Source organism: Aquila chrysaetos, chromosome 22 (assembly GCF_900496995.4).
Source record: "Aquila chrysaetos chrysaetos chromosome 22, bAquChr1.4, whole genome shotgun sequence".
In the NCBI taxonomy this organism is placed as follows: domain Eukaryota; kingdom Metazoa; phylum Chordata; class Aves; order Accipitriformes; family Accipitridae; genus Aquila; species Aquila chrysaetos.
The window spans coordinates 948530-969690 of record NC_044025.1 but is presented as its reverse complement, the minus strand read 5'-3'; the positions used below and the strand labels follow the sequence as shown (position 1 = coordinate 969690).

The 21161-nt window shown below is 55.8% G+C and overlaps 3 protein-coding genes and 1 long non-coding RNA gene across 7 annotated transcripts; 2 read left to right on the top strand and 2 right to left on the bottom strand.

The window, feature by feature from the left end:
- Positions 1-91: 91 nt before the first annotated feature.
- Positions 92-9851, bottom strand: IK (IK cytokine). The gene is made up of 20 exons (XM_029997957.2): positions 9730-9851; positions 8900-8966; positions 8586-8678; positions 8050-8109; positions 7313-7480; positions 7114-7228; positions 6286-6356; positions 6127-6173; positions 5717-5880; positions 5489-5597; positions 4993-5032; positions 4358-4583; positions 3990-4008; positions 3409-3487; positions 3047-3127; positions 2432-2489; positions 1900-1988; positions 1486-1594; positions 795-829; positions 92-359 (listed from the first exon to the last, which is right to left on the bottom strand). The coding sequence occupies exons 1-20, from the start codon at positions 9743-9745 to the stop codon at positions 332-334; spliced, it is 1674 nt and encodes a 557-aa protein (XP_029853817.1). The 5' UTR covers positions 9746-9851; the 3' UTR covers positions 92-331.
- A 31-nt stretch (positions 9852-9882) lies between these two features.
- NDUFA2 (NADH:ubiquinone oxidoreductase subunit A2) lies at positions 9883-11401 on the top strand. The gene is made up of 3 exons (XM_029997961.1): positions 9883-10057; positions 10192-10298; positions 11203-11401. The coding sequence occupies exons 1-3, from the start codon at positions 9957-9959 to the stop codon at positions 11292-11294; spliced, it is 300 nt and encodes a 99-aa protein (XP_029853821.1). The 5' UTR covers positions 9883-9956; the 3' UTR covers positions 11295-11401.
- TMCO6 (transmembrane and coiled-coil domains 6) lies at positions 10339-19415 on the bottom strand. Of its 4 annotated transcripts, none has more exons than XM_041119356.1 (12): positions 19321-19415; positions 18536-18660; positions 18177-18286; positions 17853-18036; positions 16495-16599; positions 15744-15829; positions 14474-14590; positions 13669-13780; positions 13406-13580; positions 13166-13260; positions 12409-12576; positions 10339-10451 (listed from the first exon to the last, which is right to left on the bottom strand). In XM_041119356.1, the coding sequence occupies exons 1-12, from the start codon at positions 19403-19405 to the stop codon at positions 10437-10439; spliced, it is 1377 nt and encodes a 458-aa protein (XP_040975290.1). In that variant the 5' UTR covers positions 19406-19415; the 3' UTR covers positions 10339-10436. The 4 variants fall into 4 exon arrangements, with proteins under 4 accessions (XP_040975290.1, XP_029853818.1, XP_029853819.1 ...); XM_029997958.2 differs by lacking the exon at positions 10339-10451 and adding an exon at positions 11324-11915; XM_029997959.2 differs by lacking the exon at positions 10339-10451 and adding an exon at positions 11324-11915 and having other exon boundaries at positions 13166-13257.
- On the top strand, positions 16854-20471 carry LOC121232527. Its single transcript, XR_005931135.1, has 2 exons — positions 16854-17194; positions 19968-20471. It is a non-coding gene; the product is annotated as an uncharacterized LOC121232527 (long non-coding RNA).
- Positions 20472-21161: the final 690 nt, after the last annotated feature.

Sequence of the window (21161 nt, the reverse complement as noted above, 5' to 3'; positions counted from 1 at the left end):
ATAAACATCCTTAGCTAGGGCTCACCCTGTGAGACCCAAAAGGGCCTGGCCCCCCTGCTGATCACACCTTCTCTCTGCCCATACAAACACGCAAATTTAATGCAGTTTATTACGGCTACAACAATTACACGTCACGGGCTATACATCAAAACACTGGAGGGGAGAGCCTCAGCCCTGCCCCACAGCACACAGCTGGCGGGGACATGTGCTGCCCAGCCCAGAGCAGAAAGTGGACGGCTTAGGGGGCAAGGAGAACACACCAGCAATCTCCAGGAAGGCAGCAGCCAGCAGGCCAGGGTTCCAGGAGCTGGAGGAGAAGACACTGGAGACATCAGTACTTGGGACGTTTCACCTCAACCCTGGAAGAGACAGAGGGGCAGGATGGTGCTGAGGATGCAGGGCAGACAGCTCTATCACTCTCCCGTCCAGAGCTCAGCACTGAGGTCCACTGTTTCACCCCACAGAAAAAGTGGGCAGCGGGCCCAACAGCTACTCAGGGCACCCAGCTGGATAGGGCAGAACTGTCTGGTCAAGGAAGAGCCCCAACAGGGCACCGGGGTCTGCTCAGCACCTGCCCACAGCCCAGGGGAGAGATGCCCTGCAGGCTCTGCTGAGCTGAGCAGGGCAGGAGCACCCCGAAGGAACCAAATGTTCTCCACTCCCCTTCAAGCCCCACTGCCAAAAGCCGGCAGGGAGGTCTCTGCCCCCTGCAGTCCCTGGGTGAGGTGGCAGGAGACAGCCAGGCCCCAGCACTGCCCTGCAGCTGAGCCAAGAGCAGAGACAATTTTACTAACCCATCAGCCTCCAACTTCTTCCTCTTCTCAATGATCTGCAAAGAAAGCACAAAGTCCCGTTACCCTCAGGGTAGCTGGCCGCCCACAGCCATAGCAGGGGTGGTTGTAGAGTGCAAGATACTCCCAGGGAGAGCTGTAGCCAGGCCAGAGCAAGCTGAGGTGAGCTAAAGTTATCCACAAGCTGCCCAAAGTCTGGAGGAGCTTGGCCTGTTCCCCCTTTGCTCCATTTTGGCCACCAAAGACCCTTTGTTCTCACCTTCCCCTAGTCCCTCCCGTACTGTTGGAGTGCTCATAGCCAGCTCACCCTGCCACGACAACCCCCAGCTCTGCCAGTTAGAAAACAGGGAGCTGCTAAATATGCCTTGTCCCCTCCAAGCCCCTTTGGATGGCTCCGAGCTGCTGGTTTTGGACACATTCATCTGCTGCAGAGCCTACACCAAAAAGCCCCCGATTGGGACTGCTCCCAGGGCAACAGCTCTGAATGCAGCTCCAGATGCCTCTGCAGTCCTGAAGCCTCAAGTATTTGGCTGATGCTCTCACAAGGAGCAAATCCAGCTTCTAGAGAGCCAGCCCGTCGGCTGGACCGAAGAGCCATGACTAAGACAGCGAGGGCAGGACTAGGTGGGAGCTCTCCTGGGCTGCGCTGACAGCTACGGGCCAAACAGATGATAGCCCAGCACTGGGCACTCACCGCGCTGATCTTCTTCCACTGCCGGTCCAGCTCTGCCTTGTCATTTGTCTCCTTGAAGCGACGGGTTTTGCGTCCCTCAGACATCTTGATCCCATATTGAAAGGCTGCCCTGGGGAAGGAGCAAGACAAGAGCTCAGCGCTCGCAGGGGATCCACAGCCTGCCGGGGGAACGGACACATCTGTCCCAGCCATGAGCCCATACTCCAGAGCTGGCTTGGGCCCCTGAAAGCAGCAGCTGTGCAGGAGTCCTCAAGAGTGATACTAAGAGCAAAGACAAGCCACCAGGCCCAGGATCCACAGGTCCCCCTCAGGGAACCCCCTTATTGCTTTAAGCTCCCCCAGCACCCAGGTTTGGCTAGGATGGCCACCTGCATCCAGAATCCTTGCTCAACCCTTCTCAAGGGCTGCACTCACTTGGGCAGAGCCTCTTTGTTGTTCATGTATTCGCTGTACTCCTCCTGGGTATCGAAGTCCCAGCGGCCCAGAGGTCCTTTCTTGTTACCCTGCAGTGAAAGAACGACTGAGAGCAGCTCCTTAGTCGACGCTGACCAGGGCTTCTCATGCAGCCCCACATGCCCAGGCAAGATCTCAATCTCCCACTGGCCCCAGTTCAATGGGCTTGTGCACCCAGTCTGGCCTCGGCTCCACGATCCCCTCCCCGAGAAGCCCCAGACAGGAGATTCCATGGAAGAGGGACGTGAGATGGACTAGCACACCTCCCCAACATCTCCTGGTCGAGTGCCAGTGTCACACATTTGCTGCCTGGGACAACAGATCCCACCCAGACCCAGGCACACAGCAGATCAGCAAACCCCAGAACACATTCAACACCCAGCTCCAAGGCACTCAGTGCCTCTGCACAAGCCTGTTTCTCTCTAGTGGGATCCTCTCAGCCTGCACTGATGCCTAGTTCACTGGCTGGTCCTAAAAGCTGGTGATGGCGTACCTGATCCATTTTGCTGTAGTCCACCTCTTCATCGCTGTCCACAGCCATATCATCCATTCTGTAATGAAAAGCAAAGCAAGGAAAAGGTTCGGAGTGGGTCCATGGGACATGGATCAGAGCCAGGCTGGGAGCCATCTCTCATGGCCTCAGACCGAACGCACTCAGTTCCTGGACCAGAGAGAAGTTCCTCCAACTGCAAGCCCTGCAGGTGAGCTGCACCACAAGAGCATCCAAGATTGCAAATGTTCCTAACATGACTCTGCAGCCTGAAAGCTGTTCCTCTTCCACCGAGGGACTGCTTTGAGGCCAGAGCTCAATGAGCACATGAATTACCAGGGAACCCGGCAGACTCCCAGCCACCTCGGCCTCTCCCTGGCACTGAGGGGCAGCAGACTCCAGGTAGCCATTTATAGCAGAGACCAGCTAAGAAAAGGCCAGGTCTACCAGAACCAAGGACTTGGGGAGCATTTTAACAGTAGGTTGCAACCCCAGACAAAGCCAGGCCTGCTCCTCCCAACAAGCAGTGGAGCTGATGTTCAAGTTCTTGCTGCCAGAGAACAGAAGCTCCCTCAGCACACCCTGCTCCCATCCCACAGCTTCTTGCTGCTTCCTTACGTAGCAGGGTAGCACTCGGCGTAGCTGTTTGACATGCCAAAGAAGTCCCCCAGCTGCTTCTTGTCTTCTGGCTTCTTCAATGTGACAACAGTCAAGGAAAGCGCCACCACGTAGCCTTACAGCTAAGGGCTGAGCACAGCCAGCCAAAGAGCCATCTCCTGCCCTAACACAACCAAATTGGAGTCTGCAGAGCTTTTATTTGGTGTACGAGCAGCAACGTTTGGGTGGCATTGCTCTGCCGCAGGAGGAAAAGCCCTCCCAAGTAAGGAAGGACAGCCACACAGCCATGCTCAGGCAAGGCCTGCCTGCAAGAGAAGCCCAGCCCCACAGCTGGCCAGGCTGGCACAGACAGTAAAGGATATGACTCTGCTCCTTCCCAGCCAGCGGCTCCAGCAAACTTCTCGTTGATGGACTTGATGAGCTCCTTGGCTGACCCGGGTCCTGGGGTACAGAGAGCAGCAGGCTGAGCTTGGGGGAGGAACAGCTCACCACAATACACATGGGGCTGGGCAGAGCCCCCTTCTGCATGACCAATTCACTGGGACAGGGTAACAGGCAGAAGGACAGGCTGCATATGAGGTAGAAGAGGAGGAGCCAGGAGAACACCAAGGAGCAGCAAACCAATTTGAGTATAGACAGGGGTGGGCTGATCCTAGGAGGCCCTGAATCCTCCTCAGCTTACAGCCAGCATAAGGACGGTTGAGCTGGTCTGCTGCCAGGGAAGGGTCTGCACACACACTCAACCCAGGCTGGCATGCAGCAGCCTGTAGGCACAAGACCACCCCAAAACCCTCACAGCAGGCAATTCCCTCCGTCATAGCAGTCTCTGGGAGAACAGGGAGCTCACACAGGCCAGCGAGCCAAGCAGTTCTGAAATCTGCAACCCCACATATCTGAGCAAGACCATCCAGCCTCATTCAAATGTCCACACCACTTGACTCACCTTTGTCGATGTCGGTGGGCTGCAAAGAAGAGGGAGAGATACCATGTCACCCAGGAGGGCTGAAAGCAGGCAACTGACAGTACTGCAAGACTTGCAGCTCCACCTTAAGACTCTTTGTAGCAAGCACACAGCTGAACCATAAAAGCTACTAGCTCATGCTAGTCCTGCCTTACTTGCTAAAGGAGAGAACAAGCACCCAGCCACCCACCAGCCCCTAGCTGGAGAGACAGAGCTCAGTGACTGACATGTGTGGGACCACAACCAGAAACACCCAAAGCCACTGGGGTGACCCCACCAACCCCACAGCTGCACTCCCCAAGGGGCAGAGACCAGGTGGGACAGTCCAGGCTTCACGAGCAGCGGCTCACCTCATCATCAGCCTTGGGCTTCTCAAAGTAGCTGTGCCTCTTCTTTTCCTCCTCCCGCTCACGGTCACGCTCCCTGTCCCTCTCACGCTCTCGGTCCCTGTCACGCTCCCGGTCCCTGTCACGCTCCCGGTCCCTGTCACGCTCTCTCTCACGGTACCTCTCCCGCTCCTTCTCCCGTGGCATCTTTGCAGTGGAAGGCACGTAATCCCCAATGTCTTCGAAGATGCTAGAAGCGGAAAAGAGCCTGCAGTTACAGGTGCTGCAAGAGAAGAGGCTACAACCACCTCCCTTTGAACTGGAACCTAATAAAGGAGCACACAGCACCAACACCAAGAGCTAAGGACGCCCACTAGAACTGGCCTCTACACCTGTCAGAGGTATTGCTGCATTTCTGCTCTCTTCTGTGACTGGACCTGCTTCTTGTAGTCCAGGACAACAGAGAGCCCTTGCCTGCCTCAAGCCTGAAATCAAAAAACAGAGCTTGCCTCCAGCCTTGTCCTACAAACTGCAGGTCCAAAAAGGCACCTCGCTGCAGAAGCACTAACCCCAGCCCTCTCCAAATGTGGTGGGCCCCAAAGACATTCCTTAAGGCAGAGAGCTGTGACCCCACAACCTGTGGGCAGGGAGGCACTTACTTCATATCAGCTTCAGGGGGCTTCTTCTCATCCAGCTTCCCTGCAAGGACACAACAGCAGTGAGAGGCACATCAACCACTCCACCACCTGCACCATTTCCCTGTCCCAAATCTGGTTTCCAAGCCCCAAGAGTGACAGGCCTGGAGGATGTCCTGACTTCCTCTTCGGTTACCACATCATGTCTAGTCCCCTCAGGAAGCCATTTTGTCCCTCCCTAACAGGGGACATTTCCCCAAGGAACTGGGCCTTAACCAGGAAGAGTAGAGCAGCACGAGGCACCTTCACAGCTGTAATTTCTCAGCAGTCAGTCCCCTGTGGTCCTGCCACAGAACAGCCTGCCTTCAGGACGCAGTGCTCAGGGAGCTGTAGGAAATCGCTGGCCTCTAAGTCTACCGCCTCATGGCACAGGGGAATGCAGCAAACCAGAACACATCTCATTCTCTCAGTATATGCTTCAAGCATTAACTCCTACTACTTTGTTCCCTTCAGCTCCTACCTTTGTCTTTCTTCTTGAGCTTCTTGTTGCGGGTCCCTTGTCTGAGATAGGAGAGGATCTGCGTCAGTTTGCTGATGACAATGTCATTGGTGGTCAACGTGGTCTGTGCCTGAAAGAGAAATCCTCGAGGAAGTATCCAACTCCTTTGACAGGGAACCCCTCCTGGCAAGACCTGCTCTGGCCAATTCAGACCAATGCGGTCAAGCAACCTGGACACTAGCTGGGTACCTCCATGGTGGGGCAGTCAGCCTTGCTCCGGATCAGCGTGGTTGGGATATCGGTGTCGGCATATTCATCATCCAGATCTACCACATAGGCCATCCTCCCTGGCAGGAACAGCTCATTCCGCTCGTAGGCCTTGTTCTTGAACAGAATGCGGTAGATGTTGCGACCTGGAGGGGAAGGAAATGCGTGGGAGAGCTACTCTTACGAGAGCAATGGACAAACCCATAGTGAAGCATATTTAAGTTATCAGAATCACCTCCTAAGGCACACGCTTCCTCCAGCCCTCAGGTTCAGGATGCCTATACCTCAGACTCTCCCTCTCCAATGACTAAAGGTCCATTCACCCTCCGGGATTTCTCCCACATTCATGGCACAACACAAGGTGGGGAACAGCCACATCCACACAGTCTTACCCAGCCGGGTCTTAAACTCAATTTTATTCTCAGGATCTTCATCTTTCCTGAACAGAAACAGAAAAGAAACAGAAGCATTATGCTAAGTGTATGCCTCCTCTGCATCCTCCTCTCTGTGAGGCAGCTGCACTCAGGAATGCAAAATCCTCGATCACTCACTTAGTTTCTTTCTGGGGCTTCTCCATCATTTCCTCCTCTTCCTTCTCCTTGCTGGCAATCTCAGCTCGTACCTGGCCACAGAGTAAATCCATGCATTACAGACAAATCCATGCCACTGCTGCCTATCAGAACCAGTAAGCCCACTTCCACTAGCTCCCTGTCCTGGTTTCAGCTAGGATGGAGTTAACTGTCTTCCTAGTAGCTCGTACAGTGCTATCTTTTTGAGTTAGGTATGAGAAGAATGTTGATAACACTGATGTTTTCTGTTGTTGCTAAGTAGTGTTTATACTAAGGCAAGGATTTTGCAGCTTCTCATGCCCAGCCAACAAGAAGGCTGGAGGGGCACAAGAAGCTGGGAGGGGACACAGCCAGGGCAGCTGATCCTAAGTGGGGGAAGTGGGGGTAGAGGGGATCACCGCTCGGGGACTAACTGGGCATCGGTCAGCAGGTGGTGAGCAATTGCATTGTGCATCACTTGTATATTCCAATCCTTTTATTATTACTATTGTCATTTTATTAGTGTTATCATTATTAGTTTCTTCTTTTCTGTTCTATTAAACTGTTCTTATCTCAACCCAGGAGTTTTACTTCTTTTCCTTGTTCTCTCCCGCATCCCACTGAGTGGGGGGCAGAAGTGAGTGAGCAGCTGCGTGGTGCCTAGTTGCTGGCTGAGGTTAAACCATGACACTCCCCAATCCTTCATAAATCTTTCCCAGACTGACAAGACTGAAGCACCCATAAGTGGCAGCTGCTACCCTCTACCCATCACCTCCGCCTGTGGGAGTGGACAGGGTAGAAGAAGAGCAGCATAGTGATATCTGTGCTCACCTTCTGCAACAGCGCGAAGTCCAGACCCTTCACCAAGTGAGTGTGCTCCATGTCACCACCCAAGAACTTGGACTCCTGGATCAACTGTCTCCTCTTCTCCGCAGCAGATTTATCCCTGTGCAACAAAAATGGAGCCAGTTACGAGACAGCCCCTCTGGAGCAGACTGGCTAGACAAGGCCATGCCACGCGTTCACGTACGCCTCTGCTGTTGGCCCCACAGCCCTGTAGTTGGCAGTTGTGCTGATCAGCTCTGTTTCCTCATAGTCCTTGTTCACACCATCTCTCCTCTCCTTGGCTCGATCCCTGTACTTCTCGGCCAACTCCCTCTCACGCTCTATCTCCTGCTGGCGCAGCTTTGCATAATAGCTGGGGTTGGAAAAACAGCTCAGTGTTAGAGTGACACATTCACACTTTTGATGCACCCATCAAGTAACAGACCCCAAGGCCCCGCACACGCCTGTTCTGCTCCCAAACCCTTCCCCAAAAACGTACTAAAGCACCATGGGACACAACATGCCTGGAGGACACCAGGCAAGATGAAACTGCTGTACTGAGGCTAACTAAAGAGGAGCTCGGTCTTCCTGTCCAAAGGGAAGAGCTCCAGTGCAGTCCTGCTGCACAGATGTGCCCCAAAAGAAACAGTCATCAGTGTAGATGTCCCACCACTGCCCTGCTCTGCCAGACACCTGCAAAGCCTCTCCCGCTTCTTCTGGAGGTGAAGCTTCACCCCTATCCTGCTGCCACCCTCCCACATCTGTTCCCACAAGCAGTGACAGTCACTCAGTCTGAGCTCTTCTCACTCTGTTTGGCTCTGAAGCCCCAAAATAATCCAGGCCACTCAGGGTTCTCAGGTAGCCCAAGAGCTCAGAAGCTGCTTCCATGGGAGCGACGTGATGTACAAAGACAAGTCCTGATGCATTGCTTTCCCCATTTACCTTTTCTTCTTCCTCCTGCGAGCAGCTGGGTCTTCATCTTCGTTGTACTCCCGGGGCATCCTGGAAGAGAGCAAGAAACCACACATACAGTCTGCAGAGCCATACAAACACAGGCAGCTAGGGAGAACAGTCCCACAGACACAGCAGGGCACCGAGATGCGCAAAGATGGGAACGGCACAGTCCCACTTCTCCCTAATTCCACTCTGTCAGCAGGGAGACAAGAGGAAAGCACTGATTTTCACAGAACAAAAACTAAATCTCCCTCTTGCGCAAAGCATCTTAACAGGCATGCAAGACTCGCTCTGTTATTTACAGCAGTCCTGACCTACCTGTTTCTCCACTTAACACACACATGTACAGCTTGCATGGACCCAAGTACAAAGCAAGGCTGAGGTCTGCTCCTCGGGCCCTGTCTGCACACTCATTAGCAAAAGCCCCTTTAGATACCCCACTGCAAAGTCAGGCAGGAACAAAGCCCCAGAGGGAAAGCAGACATGCTTTATCCCACAGTCCTGTGAAAGAGAGTCCTACTCACTCATGGTGGCGAGATTTGGATGGTGGCGCAGATGTTGGCGCAGCCCGCGGGGTCATGAGAAGCTTTCTGAAGTCTTCATTGGTCAGCTTAGACCTGCAAGGAAGAGAGGAAACAGAAACTGTCATCCCCCAATAGGCTTTGGCAGCCTGACTGCTTCTGAGGAGGCAGAGGGTTTACCAACACGTCCTGTGCGATGGAGTTGGATACCGGGTCCCCATGGAGGGAACCCAAAGGCTGCACTGCACCAGTCACTCCCAGCCTCTAGAAGGGGGCCCCATAGCCCCAGTCCAGTCCCGCCCCAGTGTCATACTCACTGGTGGAAGGAGTGCGAGTCGTCCACATCGTGGCCATCAGGGGCCAGGGGGTTGGAGAACGGTTCATCTGGGGAACAGGAGGAAAGACAGTGCTCAGAGTCTGCCTGCATGGCTTCAACCCCCCTCCAGCCCCCACAATCCTCCCAGCTTAGTCCCTGCTCAGGAACAGGGAAGGGAGCAGCAGTCACCCACCACCCTGCTCCTCTGCCAAGCCCGGGCCACTGACACCCGGGGGTGGCCTCACCAGGGCCCATGGGACAAAAGGGTCTTGGTGTCACTGCCCACCGCGGGACCTTGCTGCCCTCCCAACCCGAGTGACTCCTCACCCTCCCGGTGGCTGTTCTCGTGCCTCCCCGGGGGTCTCCCGTCCCCCCCCGCCCCGCGACTGCCCTTGCATCCCCTCCACCCCCAGAAACACCCTACTGCCCCATCCCGAGCGCACCGCAGTGTAAATGCCCCGCGCAGGCGTTTACCCCCAAACACACCCCCAGTTTATGCCCCAGACCGTGTCCCCCCCAAGCATCTCCTCACCCCCTGAGCTGCCCCAGAGCCCCATCCCGGGAGCTCCCCTCCCTCCGACTCCTAAAGCCGTCACCGTACCCCCTCCCCTAACAGGGTTGTTCCTCTCACCAGGCTGGAGGTGTGCCCGGGCCCCCCCCGGGGGGTCCCCCCCGCTCCCCCGCCGCAGCCCGGTGCCCCAGGCCCAGGATGGGCCTACACCGCCCCCCCCCCCACACACACACACCATGCCGCTCCCCCGCGGGTCGGACCCCCGGCCCCTGGGGTGTCCCGGAGCCCCGCGGCGTGCCCTGTCCCCCCGCCCCACTCACTGTCGCGTTCCGGCATCGCTCCCCGCTCGGCAGCCCCACACCACAGCCCCTCCGCACCTCCGCTCCCCTTCCCAGTACCCTCCGCGGCCGGCCGGCCCGCCCCTCCGCCGCATTGGCCGGCCGCTGGCCGGCGGGCGCTGCGATTGGCGGACGCTGCGAGTGGCGGGCGCCGCGATTGGCGGGCGTCGAAGTCGCGCCCCTGTGTTGTTGTCAGGTGTAGAGAGAAGATGGCGGCGGTTGTGAGGGGCATCGGGGGCGGGTTGGGCCGCAGCCTGCGGGAGCTTCGCATCCATCTGTGCCAGCGCTCCCCGGGCAGCCGCGGCGTCAGGTGAGTCGGGGCCGGGCGGCTGCTCCGCGGGTGGGGCGGGCGAGGGGGGAGCGTGAGGTACCGGCCTGCTCTCAGCCTGCCCGGTCCCAGCGGACTCGGCCACGGGGATCCACCGTTCCCCCTTCCCTCCCCAGAGACTTCATCGAGCAGCACTATGTGACCCTGAAGAAGGCAAATCCCGACTTCCCCATCCTGATCCGCGAGTGCTCCGGTGTCGAGCCCAAGCTCTGGGCTCGGTACGGTAAGTGGGGGCCCCCTGCCGGGAAGCACCCCCGGGTCTGCAGCAAATGGGGGGGTTCAGCAATTACAGTAAGGGACATTGGCAGAGAGGGAGCAGCTGTCTGCGAGGCAAGGTGGGGACTGACTTCAGAGAAGTATGTTACGGCTGCGTGACCTGGTGGGAGGTAAAAAAGGGACCGGTGGCTCAGAAGGTGGTTTGCCAGCTTGTGGCTGCCATTTCCCACCTCTGTAGGATTCCTATACAGAAAAATGTTTCTGTTTTTAATTTGTTTTCCCTGCGTTCTCAATGAAATGCCAAGGAGGGAGCAGAAAAGCTCCTTTGTAAAGGCTTTGTTTTCTTCCTAAAGCCATCTGGGCTGGACAAAAATAGCTTAGAAACTTTCTTTCAGAGATGCAATGACTCTTTAAGCACAAGTTTCCCAGTGCAAGTGCACAGGCCAGTAGAGCCTGCTGGTATAGTGCCTGTCTCTTGTGTGTATGTGACTTGCTGGGAAATATACCCCTGGGTAGGACCTGCTGTAGGAACAAGTTTTTCAGCATGATTTTACTGAAGTGTTGGTGAGCATCTTGATGTGACCAGGCTGAAAGCCATCAGGTTGGTTTGAGATGTGGTGGTGGCCTCTGCCCAGCTGCTGTGCAGCAAAAGTTAACAAAAAGAGGCAAGGAAATGTGTTGGGCTGCACTGGCTTCTCTCCAATGGAAAGGCTGAGAAAGAGAAGGTGGAAAGGATAACTTGGGCACAGGGAGGCACTCTGGGGAGTGGTGGGTGCAAAAGGGTGGCGATAGGAACCTGGGCTGTGACACCAGTGGTGCTTGGGAAACCTAAACCAGGGCTTTGGGTTGCCCTTGCTCCGGAAAAGGACCAAGGCACCTGCCCCCTCTCTCACCCTCTGTCTTTCCTGCAGAGTTTGGCAAGGAGAAGAGTGTGCCGCTGAACAACCTTACCGTGGACGAAGTGGCCAAGGTGTTGGAGAACATTGTGAAAAGCAAGGTGTGAAGACAGACAGTAAATATGTGTGCGCTGGAGACTTGACTGATGATCTTTAATGTAAAACATGTATCTTTTAACTTATCAATCACATAAATGCAACGTGCTTACCCTGAGCTTCGCATGTTGGGTTTAAAGCCAAGAGGAGATGCTGGAGGGAACAGCCAGTTCAGGGGGGTTTATACACCACCTCCCCATCAAGAGCCCATCTGCCTGGGTTGCAGCTCAGCTCTGCCCCTGCACCAAGCTCTGGGGAGGCACGAGGCAGCCTGCTGGTAGCTACGAGGTGGCAACGAGGATGGAAACACCCATATCTTGCCAAGGACCAGTGTCCCCATGCAGCCAGCATTGGTGCTTACAGCTGGCAGTTAGACCCCTAACCAGCCCTTGGGAAAGCAGGGCACAGGGTGAACAAACAGTTTACTCCTCCTTGGAGTGCAGGGGAGGGAAGGGAGGTGGTGTGGCCTAGGAGAAGGCAGACAACGTGGCATGGCAAGGACTGAAGGTGGAGGCTCCCAGGGGCTGCCCGACCATGTCCAGCAGTGCTCGTGCCCGCTCCTGGAGTTCTGGGGTGCTCTGGTGCTGCTCAAGGGCCCGGTGCCCGCCTTGCCTGACAAAGTCAGCAGCAGCCTGTGCGAGAGGTGGGGTGAAACCTGGCTGCCTGCCACCTGAGTATAGCTGCTACAGCTGATCCTGTGTGCCCAGAGCCACCACTGTACAGCCCAGGGAACGGAGCTGAAGGAATTCCCCAGAGCCCTACCAGATGCTAAATTCCCAAGCCAGGTAAATCCAGCCATGCTGATTGCTGGCTGGGAGTGCACAGGGCTTGAAGTCAGTACAACTGAATCAAAAGAATTCCCCCATAATAATCTCAAAGGGTACAAACAACCTGCCCAAAAAACAGTCATTGTCAATGAAAAGGAACTCCTCAGAGAAACAAGAAGGGTTACCACCCTCTGCATCACACAAGTGCCCCCCTTTAGGCACGTGTTTGGGTGCTGAAGAGTGGGGGGCTAGCGTGGCAATGACTGAAAGCAGTATTATTTAAATAATAGTAATCATCCCCATCCACAGCTTTATGATGTCATGCTTGATTCTGGGGCAGGTACCCCCCTGCTCTTACCTCTGGCCAGTGCAGGAAGAGGAGGTGCAGCAGCTCGAGGCACTGCCCCACCACTTCGGGGTTGGGCAGCGTGAGGGTGGGCAGCAGCAGGGGCAGGGCAGGCTGCTGGTGCAGCTGCTGGCAGTAGGCTGGCCCCTTCTCCGCTATATTGCACAGAACTGTCAGGACCTGGACAGAGAAGCCATGAGAGGGAGTGAGCAATGAACGCTTCATTAGTGGGCAGATTCCTGACAGGCTTAGGAGGGCTCTCGAGAACTCCCCATGTTCTCCCTGGAGGTCCTGCCAGGTGCTTCCCCAAAGCCATGTGCCCATCAACCAGCTGGATTTTGAATGGTCTTTAAAAGGCTTCTCCATCACCACTCTAAGGCACTGTTCATCCCTGTGCCAAGCAGATGCAGCTGTACCACCCACCCCTTGGCAAAGCATCCCTCCAGGACCCCCTAAAGCTTTAGGGTCTTCCAAAAGAAGGTGGCAGCAGCCTCCCTGGGCCCGCTGCAGCTGCTGGCAGGCCTGGCCCCACGTTAACATCTGCCTTGGGACCCCTTTTCTGCTGGGGCAAGACTCTGTCAAGGGTAAATACAGATGCAGTGACTTCAGGGGAGGTGGGTGGTGACTCTACCACAACATGAGACCTTCTGCCAAGCTGTTGCTACTGCCCCAAGCCAACCTCCAACTTCAGCACTGTGCGTGCAGGAGTCATGCTCCTGAAAGTCCAGCTCTTCCCCCCCGAGACCTGGGACACAAGGTGAGGTCTTACCAACACACTGGCCATCTGGGAACATGGCAGGAGCTGCAGCAGGGCTGGGAGCAAGTCCAGGCCGAGCAGAGTGGAGCAGAAGAAGGGCTTGTCTGCTAGGGTGGGCAGAGAAGGAACGTGTCAATAAAATCAAGGTTTCTGAGGGAGGTCTCTGTAGACAAGATGCCATGAGTCTGCCAGCAATCAAGGCAGGTCCCGGCAGCAGCTCCGGCTCTGCTGACAGCCCCGTGGGACACTCACCTGTGAGGTTGTTCAGCAGCCAGAGACACTCCTGTACGATGAACGGGTGCTGCTGGAGGAAGCACTGCAGGATGAGGAAGAGGGCGACGAGCAGGCGCTCGTCCTGGATCTGGACTTCACAGTCTGTCTCCTCCGCAAGCAGGTTGCTGAGACACCGCAGCACTGGACAGACGAGCTGTGACGGTGGGAAACACAGAGCCCTTTAGCCGGACCAAATCCCCACAGCAGTGCCGAGAACAGCCAGCACCCTGCCCGCGTCTTACCAGCTCCAGGCCCTCGGGAGCATCTTGGGGGATTTCAGAAGCCAGGTCGAGCAAGAGTGAGGTGAGGGCAGGCAAGGCCCCCAGCGACAGCAATGCCGCGTTGGCTGTATGGCTGCAAAGGGAGGGGACAGCATGGTTGCTTTCAGCACTCAGAGAGGGAAAACTGCTGCAGCTGTCGCCAAACAATGGGGCCTGGAAATTCGGAGCAATCTCCTGAACCACCATAGGGCTTGTTTCATGTTTGAATAGCAGCTTGTTTCTGAGTTTATGAGAAAGTTTAAAAGCCCATGGAAAGCAGATCCAATGGAATTATCTGTGCGGGTCTGGAAACAACAGCTCCGATCCTTCTTTGAGTACCTACACATTCCTTTCTGCTGGGGCTGCTGAAAGAGATGGCACTGGAGCAGCCATGCCAAGGCAGACAGAGACTGTTGGCAGCAGCCAGCCCGGCCAGATGACACTGAGCCAACCCCAGAAGCATGAGGATTCAGGGAGCTTGCAACGGGGAGTGCAGGGGACAACTCCAGATATGGGGAGGCGATTGGGGGGGTTTTGGAGGACTAGGAACAGCCTTCTCAGGTTTATCACCTGTTATTACCCTGTAAAGGAACTAAGTGATTCTGCAAATAGCACGTGTGTGCTCAGACATGAGAGCTGGAATGCCCAGGATGGCAGTGAAATTGCTTTCCCAAGGGAAAGGGGCAAGGGAAGGCAATCCTGGTCCCCTCACAGGACCCTGAGCCTTCATGCCTCTCTCTTTGGCTGCCCCCAGGGAACCTAAAAATGAGGAGAAAAGCATGTTTACCTACAAACGATGTAGTGGAGACACCATGCAAACTCCACGGCTGCTCCTATCCCAGCCTTGAGGCCGGAGCAAACCAGTCGAAGCATGTGCTGGGGGAGAACAGAGTCCAGAACCAAGCTGGGGTCAGAACAGCAGAGTTAATAGAGGCACAGGCCAGAGCACAATCAGGACAGACAACTGGCAGAAAGACACTAGCCCTGGCCACCAAGCAGAGAGTTGCTCTCGCCTGTACTGGGGGCCACATGCTCCAAAACACACACCTGGAGGAGAATCTTACTTAAGGGCTGCAGCCTCAGGCACCACTAAGGCCCAGCACAAGCTCTCCCTGTCCATGGCAGGGCCTGGGGGCACTTGGGACACCTTGGCTGGGGTCACATTTTTTGCACTGGGGGCTGTCAAGCTGATCTTTTCCTTCGCAGGAGGAATACAGCCAGAATTCCCCTGCGAGCCTTCTCTGCTCAACTCTGTCCTTTACCGAAATACCAGAGCTGTCTGCTCAGATGAGGCTGAGGGAAAAAAGTCAAGCCCTGCACCCTGATCTGCAACAGAACCTCCATAGTTCTGATAGGATTCTGCTCTGAACTATTAATATCACTGGGATGAGAAAGGCGTTGCTGTCCCTGCCACGCAAATACCATGCTGGGCCCCAGGGCCCATCCTGATGCAGGGTTAAGAGGCTGTCATGCTTTAACTCCAGCCAGCAACTAAGCACCGTGCAGCCACTCACTCACTTTCCCTCCACCCAGTGGGATGGGGGAGAGAATTGTGAAAAAAACAGTAAAACTCGTGGGTTGAAATAAGAACAGTTTCATAGAACAGAAAGGAAGAAAATAATAACAATAATAAAATGACAATAATAATAAAAGAATTGGAATATACAAACCAAGTGATGCACAATGCAATTGCTCACCGCTTGCTGACTGATGCCCAGTTAGTTCCCAAGCAGCGATCCCCCCCCAGGCCAACTCCCCCCCGTTTATATACTGGGCGTGACGTCACATGGCAGGGAATACCCCTTTGGCCAGTTTGGGTCAGCTGTCCTGGCTGTGTCCCCTCCCAACTTCTCGTGCCCCTCCAGCCTTCTTGCTGGCTGGGCATGAGAAGCTGAAAAATCCTTGCCTTAGTATAAACACTACTTAGCAACAACTGAAAACATCAGTGTGTTATCAACATTCTTCTCTTACTGAATCCAAAACATAACACTATACCAGCTGCTAGAAAGAAAATTAACTCTATCCCACCCGAAACCAGGACAGAGGCTTGGACTCACGGTATGATCTCTGTGGGGGCTTCCTTGGCTTGGAGGAGCTGTGAGAGGACGTAGCCCAGACCTTCCAGCACAGCCTCATGTGGGGACTGCAATCAAACAGAACAAAGTTAATCCTGCATGACATAGCCAGGGGATCCCAGGGTGCCAGCTGCCGTGCTGGTGAGAGGGCGATACCTCTTTTTCACACCAAACCAAGCAGCTGATCCGTGCAGTCTCTCCATGCCTGGAGAAAAGGGGGCATAGCAGGGGACCGGGGGTGACAGAGCAACCTGTGGCCACACCAAAGCTGAGCTGTTCCCCCTCCCCACACTCAACATGGGCTGCAGCTGTAGGGATCCAGGAACCCAAACACGGCAGCAGTGCTGCTTTGAGCATTCAGATCTGCAAACGACAGCCCTGCTCACTGTGTTGGTCTCATATGCCTGCTGGACCCAAGACGTGCAGAGGGGAGAAGCCTCCAGCTCCCTGTGTTACAGACTGTTTATCGGCAAGCCGCAGTTACAGATGTGAGACATTCAGCTGCAGAAGAGCACAGGGTGGTGACCTGAGCCCCAAAAATGGAGTGCAGGAGCGCCCATGAGAGACCCTCACCTGCAAGGGAACAGCCCTCTGCAGAGGGGTCTCTGCCTGTGGCCACAGCTGGAAGGAAGGCTGGTAACTCAGTACTGTCAGCCAACATCTCAAGGGCATAAGAAAAGATGTCTTTCTGGGGCAGGGCAGGGGAAGAGTGTGACTGAGCTATTTCACCCACCTGGATGCAGGATGCCAGCACTGGAATAATGCCCTGAGGCAGAAGCTGCTTCCTCACAGCTTCGCTTTCTACTACCAGGTTCCCCAGCGTGTACAAACACAGCTCCTGAAACATGCCCAAGAGAGCAAGTTACCTCCTCTGCACTCCACAGGGGGACTGTGGCCAGCCAGCAAGGCCTCTAGGTCCCTGCACCCTGGGACTAGGGCACACACTTCCCCTGAGCAGGGCAGAAGCTGTCTTCAGAGGGGTAAACAGAGATGGATACTGCTGGATTCTCCAGCTACCCCATTCCCAGCTGTATCAGCTTCAATTTATTCTTTTTCTATCTGGCTCAGGTCAGGATCTGATCACTTCTACTTTGGAGGTTTTTCAGGCTTCTAATTATTGCTACAACATTTCTCTGAGACACCTCTAATTCCACAGTATTCTCCTGGAGACTGCTGGTGTGCTGCATTAAATGTGATCATCACCTTGGGGTTGCTCCCCATCTTGGTCCTTAGCTCTGATCGTGTCTGCTTCTCAAAGGAGCACAGTGCACTGCAGAAGGTGCACTGCTCGGCAGCTGGAAAAACACATGGCTGTTCCAGAGCTACTCCAACTGTTTGCTCCTTCGCCCAGATCAAACTGCACAGCTTGGAGCCACAGACACTCTGCTCTTCCTCCCGACCTGGCTGAAAGCCTGCCTCCTTGTTTCAGGAAGGTAAGCTGACAAAGTAGCTGTTCCTGCATCCCAGACTGCTGCTGCCCATCTCTTTCACTTTTCCAAGATCTTTTAAAACACCTAAACTGGCCCGCATCTAGTATTTCTGCTTTACCCACCACACAGACACCAAGGTACCTCCCATCCAGGTCCAGCCTGCATCAAGAGGCCAGACCACGTGTCTGATGATGGAGTCCAACTGCCACAGCCTGCAGTTCCTGCTTCCCTAAACAGAGCTTGGAGCTCAAGAGGAGGAACCCACTGGAAGTGAGGCAAACCACTGCGTCCTGGGCTGCAGCAGGAGGATTTGTCTGGCCCAGGTCAGGCTTGGGAGCATTAAGAGCAGCCTGCAGCTACCTGGAAGGAGGTGCAAACACAATGGATCCAAACTCCTCTTGGTGTTGGGACAGGCCACAGTGTAGGGGGTCTCCATATTTCCAAGACTTGGCCAGACAAAGCCTTGCTGCCCTGGGCTAGCACCGGGGACAGTCCTGCTCCAAGGGGAAGGCTGGACTAGAGACTTCCAGAGGGCCCCTTCCCACCAGCACTCCTATGTGAGCCATGTTAGGCTAAGGCTGGCCAAAAGAGGTCAACACCCAGCCGCTACCAAAAGCTTATCAGGTGCCAGAGCTCCGGCAAACGCAAGCACGGATCTTACCGTGAACTCAACGCTGTGTCCTGAGAGGTAGGTGAGGAGATAGGAGGTCACTGGCAGACATGCCTCAGCCACAGCAGGGTCACTGGAGTGGGAGAGCTCATGGAGACAGCGGGCTGCCTCCATCTGCATGTCAGCCAGGCTGCTGGTGAAGAGCCCGATGAGTGTCCGGATGCTGCCGTCCAGCCTGGTGGAACCCAAAGGGTGTTGTCACCTCCTGCCTTCCACCCTCGGCCACACACCAGCTCACCCACACAACAACCGGGACAAAGAGCCACTCTGGACATGCCCTTGGTAACAGCCATGCAGTGCCAGACCTGGGCTGACCTGACAAACTTCTGCTGAGTCTCCTTGTTCTGCAGAGCCCAGCGGAGACGGCTGAGCGATCTTTTCCTGTCTTCTGAAGCCCTCTGCACGCCTCTGAGCAGCTCAAGAACCTATCCAAAAATTAAAAGATGGGTGAATTTCAAGCAGTGCCAGGGTTAAGATTTCATCCCGTTAATCCTGGAGGCAGAGAAACGCAGGGCGGAAAGATGGTCACAAAGAACCTTACTGTTTCTCACCATGTCTGGCAGTGACTTAGAAAACACTCCCAAACCCACCTCCGCTCAGGCTCCTCCACATGCCTAGAGGCTGGGGAAGACCCCAGGGACCCCCATCACCACGGAGAACATCATGCTCTTCACCTCATCCTCCGAGAGAGGGTCCGGCACGATCTCTGCTCCATCCTGTCCACCCTCCTCTGCTGCGGTGTCCTCCCGCAGAAGCCGCTTGCTGACCAGCTGCTCCTGCCGCCGGGCTTTCCTGAGAGCTGTTATCGAATCGGTCCCCATCACCACCTGCCTAGGCCAAGACGCTTCTCCATCCCACCAAAGAGCCTCATCCCTTTTAACAGGGAGAAACTGCCAGTTCCTCCTTGTGCGAGCCAGGGAGAGACACGCGAGACCGCGACTGCACTTAGACCTTGCACGCCGCGGGGCTGCGGGGTCGGGCACTCACTCATCAACGGGCAAAGCCACGGCTGGGCAAACCGCCGTGAAAGCAGGACAGAGGCATGAGGACCAGAGCGGCCGCACCGGGAGGGACCCAAGGCTGGTTTTACATAGGCGAGACCTTGGAAAACCCAAACTGCAGGGAGGTGGTTGAGGAAATGGGGCATCCAGGGCAGAAAACTCACGTGGATTAAAAAAAAACAACCCACTGTAAAATGCTACCCCGAGTGGGCAGGGTGCCCGCAGATGCCAACCATCCTGCGCACCCCCAGACGGGGCGGGGGGCCGGGGCTCTGTTTGGGTCCCGCTGTGGGGCAGAGCCGGCGGCCGTGGGGACTCCCACCAGCGGCCCCGTCACCCACGGCGGGGGGGGGCCGAACCCGCCCGGGCCCCTCCGGCCCCCAGACCTCGGCCCAGGGCCCGGCCCCGTCCTGCCGCGCTGCCCCGGTCCCGGTCGCGGTCGCGGTCCCGGGGCGGACCTGCCTCTCGCTCTCGCCGCCGGGCCCGCAGCTCCTCCGCGCCGCTGCCGCTGGGCCCGAAGCCGCGCCGCCGCCGGCCCCACATGGCGGCGGAGGGAGGAGGAGGAGGAGGAGGAGGAGGGAGGCCGGGCCGGGGCGGGGAGAAAGGCGGGCAGGGCAGCGGGGAGGAGGCCGGGCGGAGCCGGTCCGGATCACGGAGGTGTCGCCGGGCAGCCCCGGGAAGGGGGGCCGGGGCCCCGCTCTTCCCCCTGAGGGCTCGGCCGCCGGGGTCCGCCCGCAGCCCGGGGAGCCCCGGGGCCCGAGGCCCAGTCCCCCCCGCTCGCCCGCCCAGCTCCCAGCGCGGCAGGACCAGGGTCAGCCCTTCCCGGGGCAGGGGCTCTGCGGGGGCATCTCCCACCGTCCCGCTGCTGCGGCTTCAGGAGGGAGCCTGGGCGGCCCCGCTGCGTGGGGGAGCGCATGGCGACCCTCTTCGGCGCGGTCGGCGGTCACGGCACTGGCTCCGGGGACGGGGCACAGGGCCTGCACGCGGGGACACAGACACGAGTGTGCACAGCGTGGGGGGGGGGAACCGGAGGATGGACTCCTCCGGCCTTGCAGGGCTGAAACCAGCCAGCCTCTGGGCTCAGGCACGGCTTCTGTCCCCACAGGGCTGGAGTGCATGGTTGTTGAAGCCAAAAAAAGCCCAGAGACTCACCAGAAACATAAGACAACAGGGTCTCGGTGTCCTGGGATCTTCCACGGTGGTGATGAGAACGAGAAAGTCGTCACCCAAAAGGTGCTTCCAAAACCACGTGTCTTTGAAGCGGGGTGTGGGTGGCCACCGAGGAGATAGAAGAGCTCATTTTTCCCCAGAAAGGCATTTGCGGGAATTTGCAGCTGGTGGCCAGAAATGAGCTATTAAAAGGTACCAGGCCCAGAGAGAGCTGCCGACCTCACCAAAAGGAGTAGTGAGGAGAACTCAGGAAGGCTGCTGTGATTTTTCCACGATGCACACAGCAGCAGTTTTGTGTAACCTGAGGATGGAGAAGAGGAATCATGGAATGGCTGAACCCCTCTAGACAAGAAATTGCTCAAGGAAAGGCAGCAAAGCAGTGCAGCGTTCTACCTGAGATGCCAGGAATAAGAAAATGAGCTGCAGTAGGTATAACAACTGTGAAAAATGATCATGTCCAAAACGGGATTCTCATTAAAGTTTACAATTTATTACATGAATAGAGGCAAGCGAACAGTGCTGGGTGCACCGGGAGCCTCTGCTCTACCAAGGCACACACCGACAGGTCTAATTGTGCAGGTTAAGTACAGGTTCTACATACATATTCACTAGATTTCTGAGAAATGTTATACATATTCATTAGTTTTCTGGGAAACTATTAGCATATGCAAATGTCCTTTACGCAGGCGCATTGAAGGTCTCTGGTGGTCTTCAGGAGTCCTCTGGTGGTCTTCCATAGTCTTCCTCACTTGTCTGCTATTTGACCCTCCTCAGGTGATTCTGCGCAGTATGGTCCTTTACATGTTTTGATACATTAGTGCTTGTTAGTGTTCTTATTACCTAAGTTCTCATTAGTGGTAGAGAACCACATGGTTAGTGTAAGCTAAATTATCTACAAGGATGGGAACAAAGGCAGGAGTTCTTATCTTTTCCGGCCTTATCTATTCAAGCAAGGTCTCTACTTGTGCCTTCTTAACAAGATCGTAAATTCATCGAACACTTAATTAAGTCTTGTGATCGCTCTTGGTTCCTTCTTGCTCATCATTCCCAAGTACCAGTCTCTGACAGGCTTAATCCTTGACAAACACCAGTCCTTGGTATGTAAAGTTACAGAGAGATAATAATTAAG

What these genes read in the sequence shown, in the direction of transcription:
- IK (XM_029997957.2), bottom strand. An exon ending in TCCAAATCTCGCCACCATGA is followed by an intron (nt 8,110 to 8,585) that starts GTGAGTAGGACT and finishes GCTCTCTTCCAG; the next exon opens with GATGCCCCGGGAGTACAACG. An exon ending in CTGACTGCCCCACCATGGAG is followed by an intron (nt 5,598 to 5,716) that starts GTACCCAGCTAG and finishes TTTCTCTTTCAG; the next exon opens with GCACAGACCACGTTGACCAC.
- NDUFA2 (XM_029997961.1), top strand. Translation starts at nt 9,957, where the DNA reads ATGGCGGCGGTTGTGAGGGGCATCGGGGGCGGGTTGGGCCGCAGCCTG. An exon ending in CCGGGCAGCCGCGGCGTCAG is followed by an intron (nt 10,058 to 10,191) that starts GTGAGTCGGGGC and finishes TTCCCTCCCCAG; the next exon opens with AGACTTCATCGAGCAGCACT. An exon ending in CAAGCTCTGGGCTCGGTACG is followed by an intron (nt 10,299 to 11,202) that starts GTAAGTGGGGGC and finishes TCTTTCCTGCAG; the next exon opens with AGTTTGGCAAGGAGAAGAGT.
- TMCO6 (XM_029997958.2), bottom strand. Translation starts at nt 19,405, where the DNA reads ATGTGGGGCCGGCGGCGGCGCGGCTTCGGGCCCAGCGGCAGCGGCGCG. An exon ending in ACCCTCTCTCGGAGGATGAG is followed by an intron (nt 18,287 to 18,535) that starts GTGAAGAGCATG and finishes ATTTTTGGATAG; the next exon opens with GTTCTTGAGCTGCTCAGAGG. An exon ending in GCCCCCACAGAGATCATACC is followed by an intron (nt 14,591 to 15,743) that starts GTGAGTCCAAGC and finishes TTCTGACCCCAG; the next exon opens with CTTGGTTCTGGACTCTGTTC.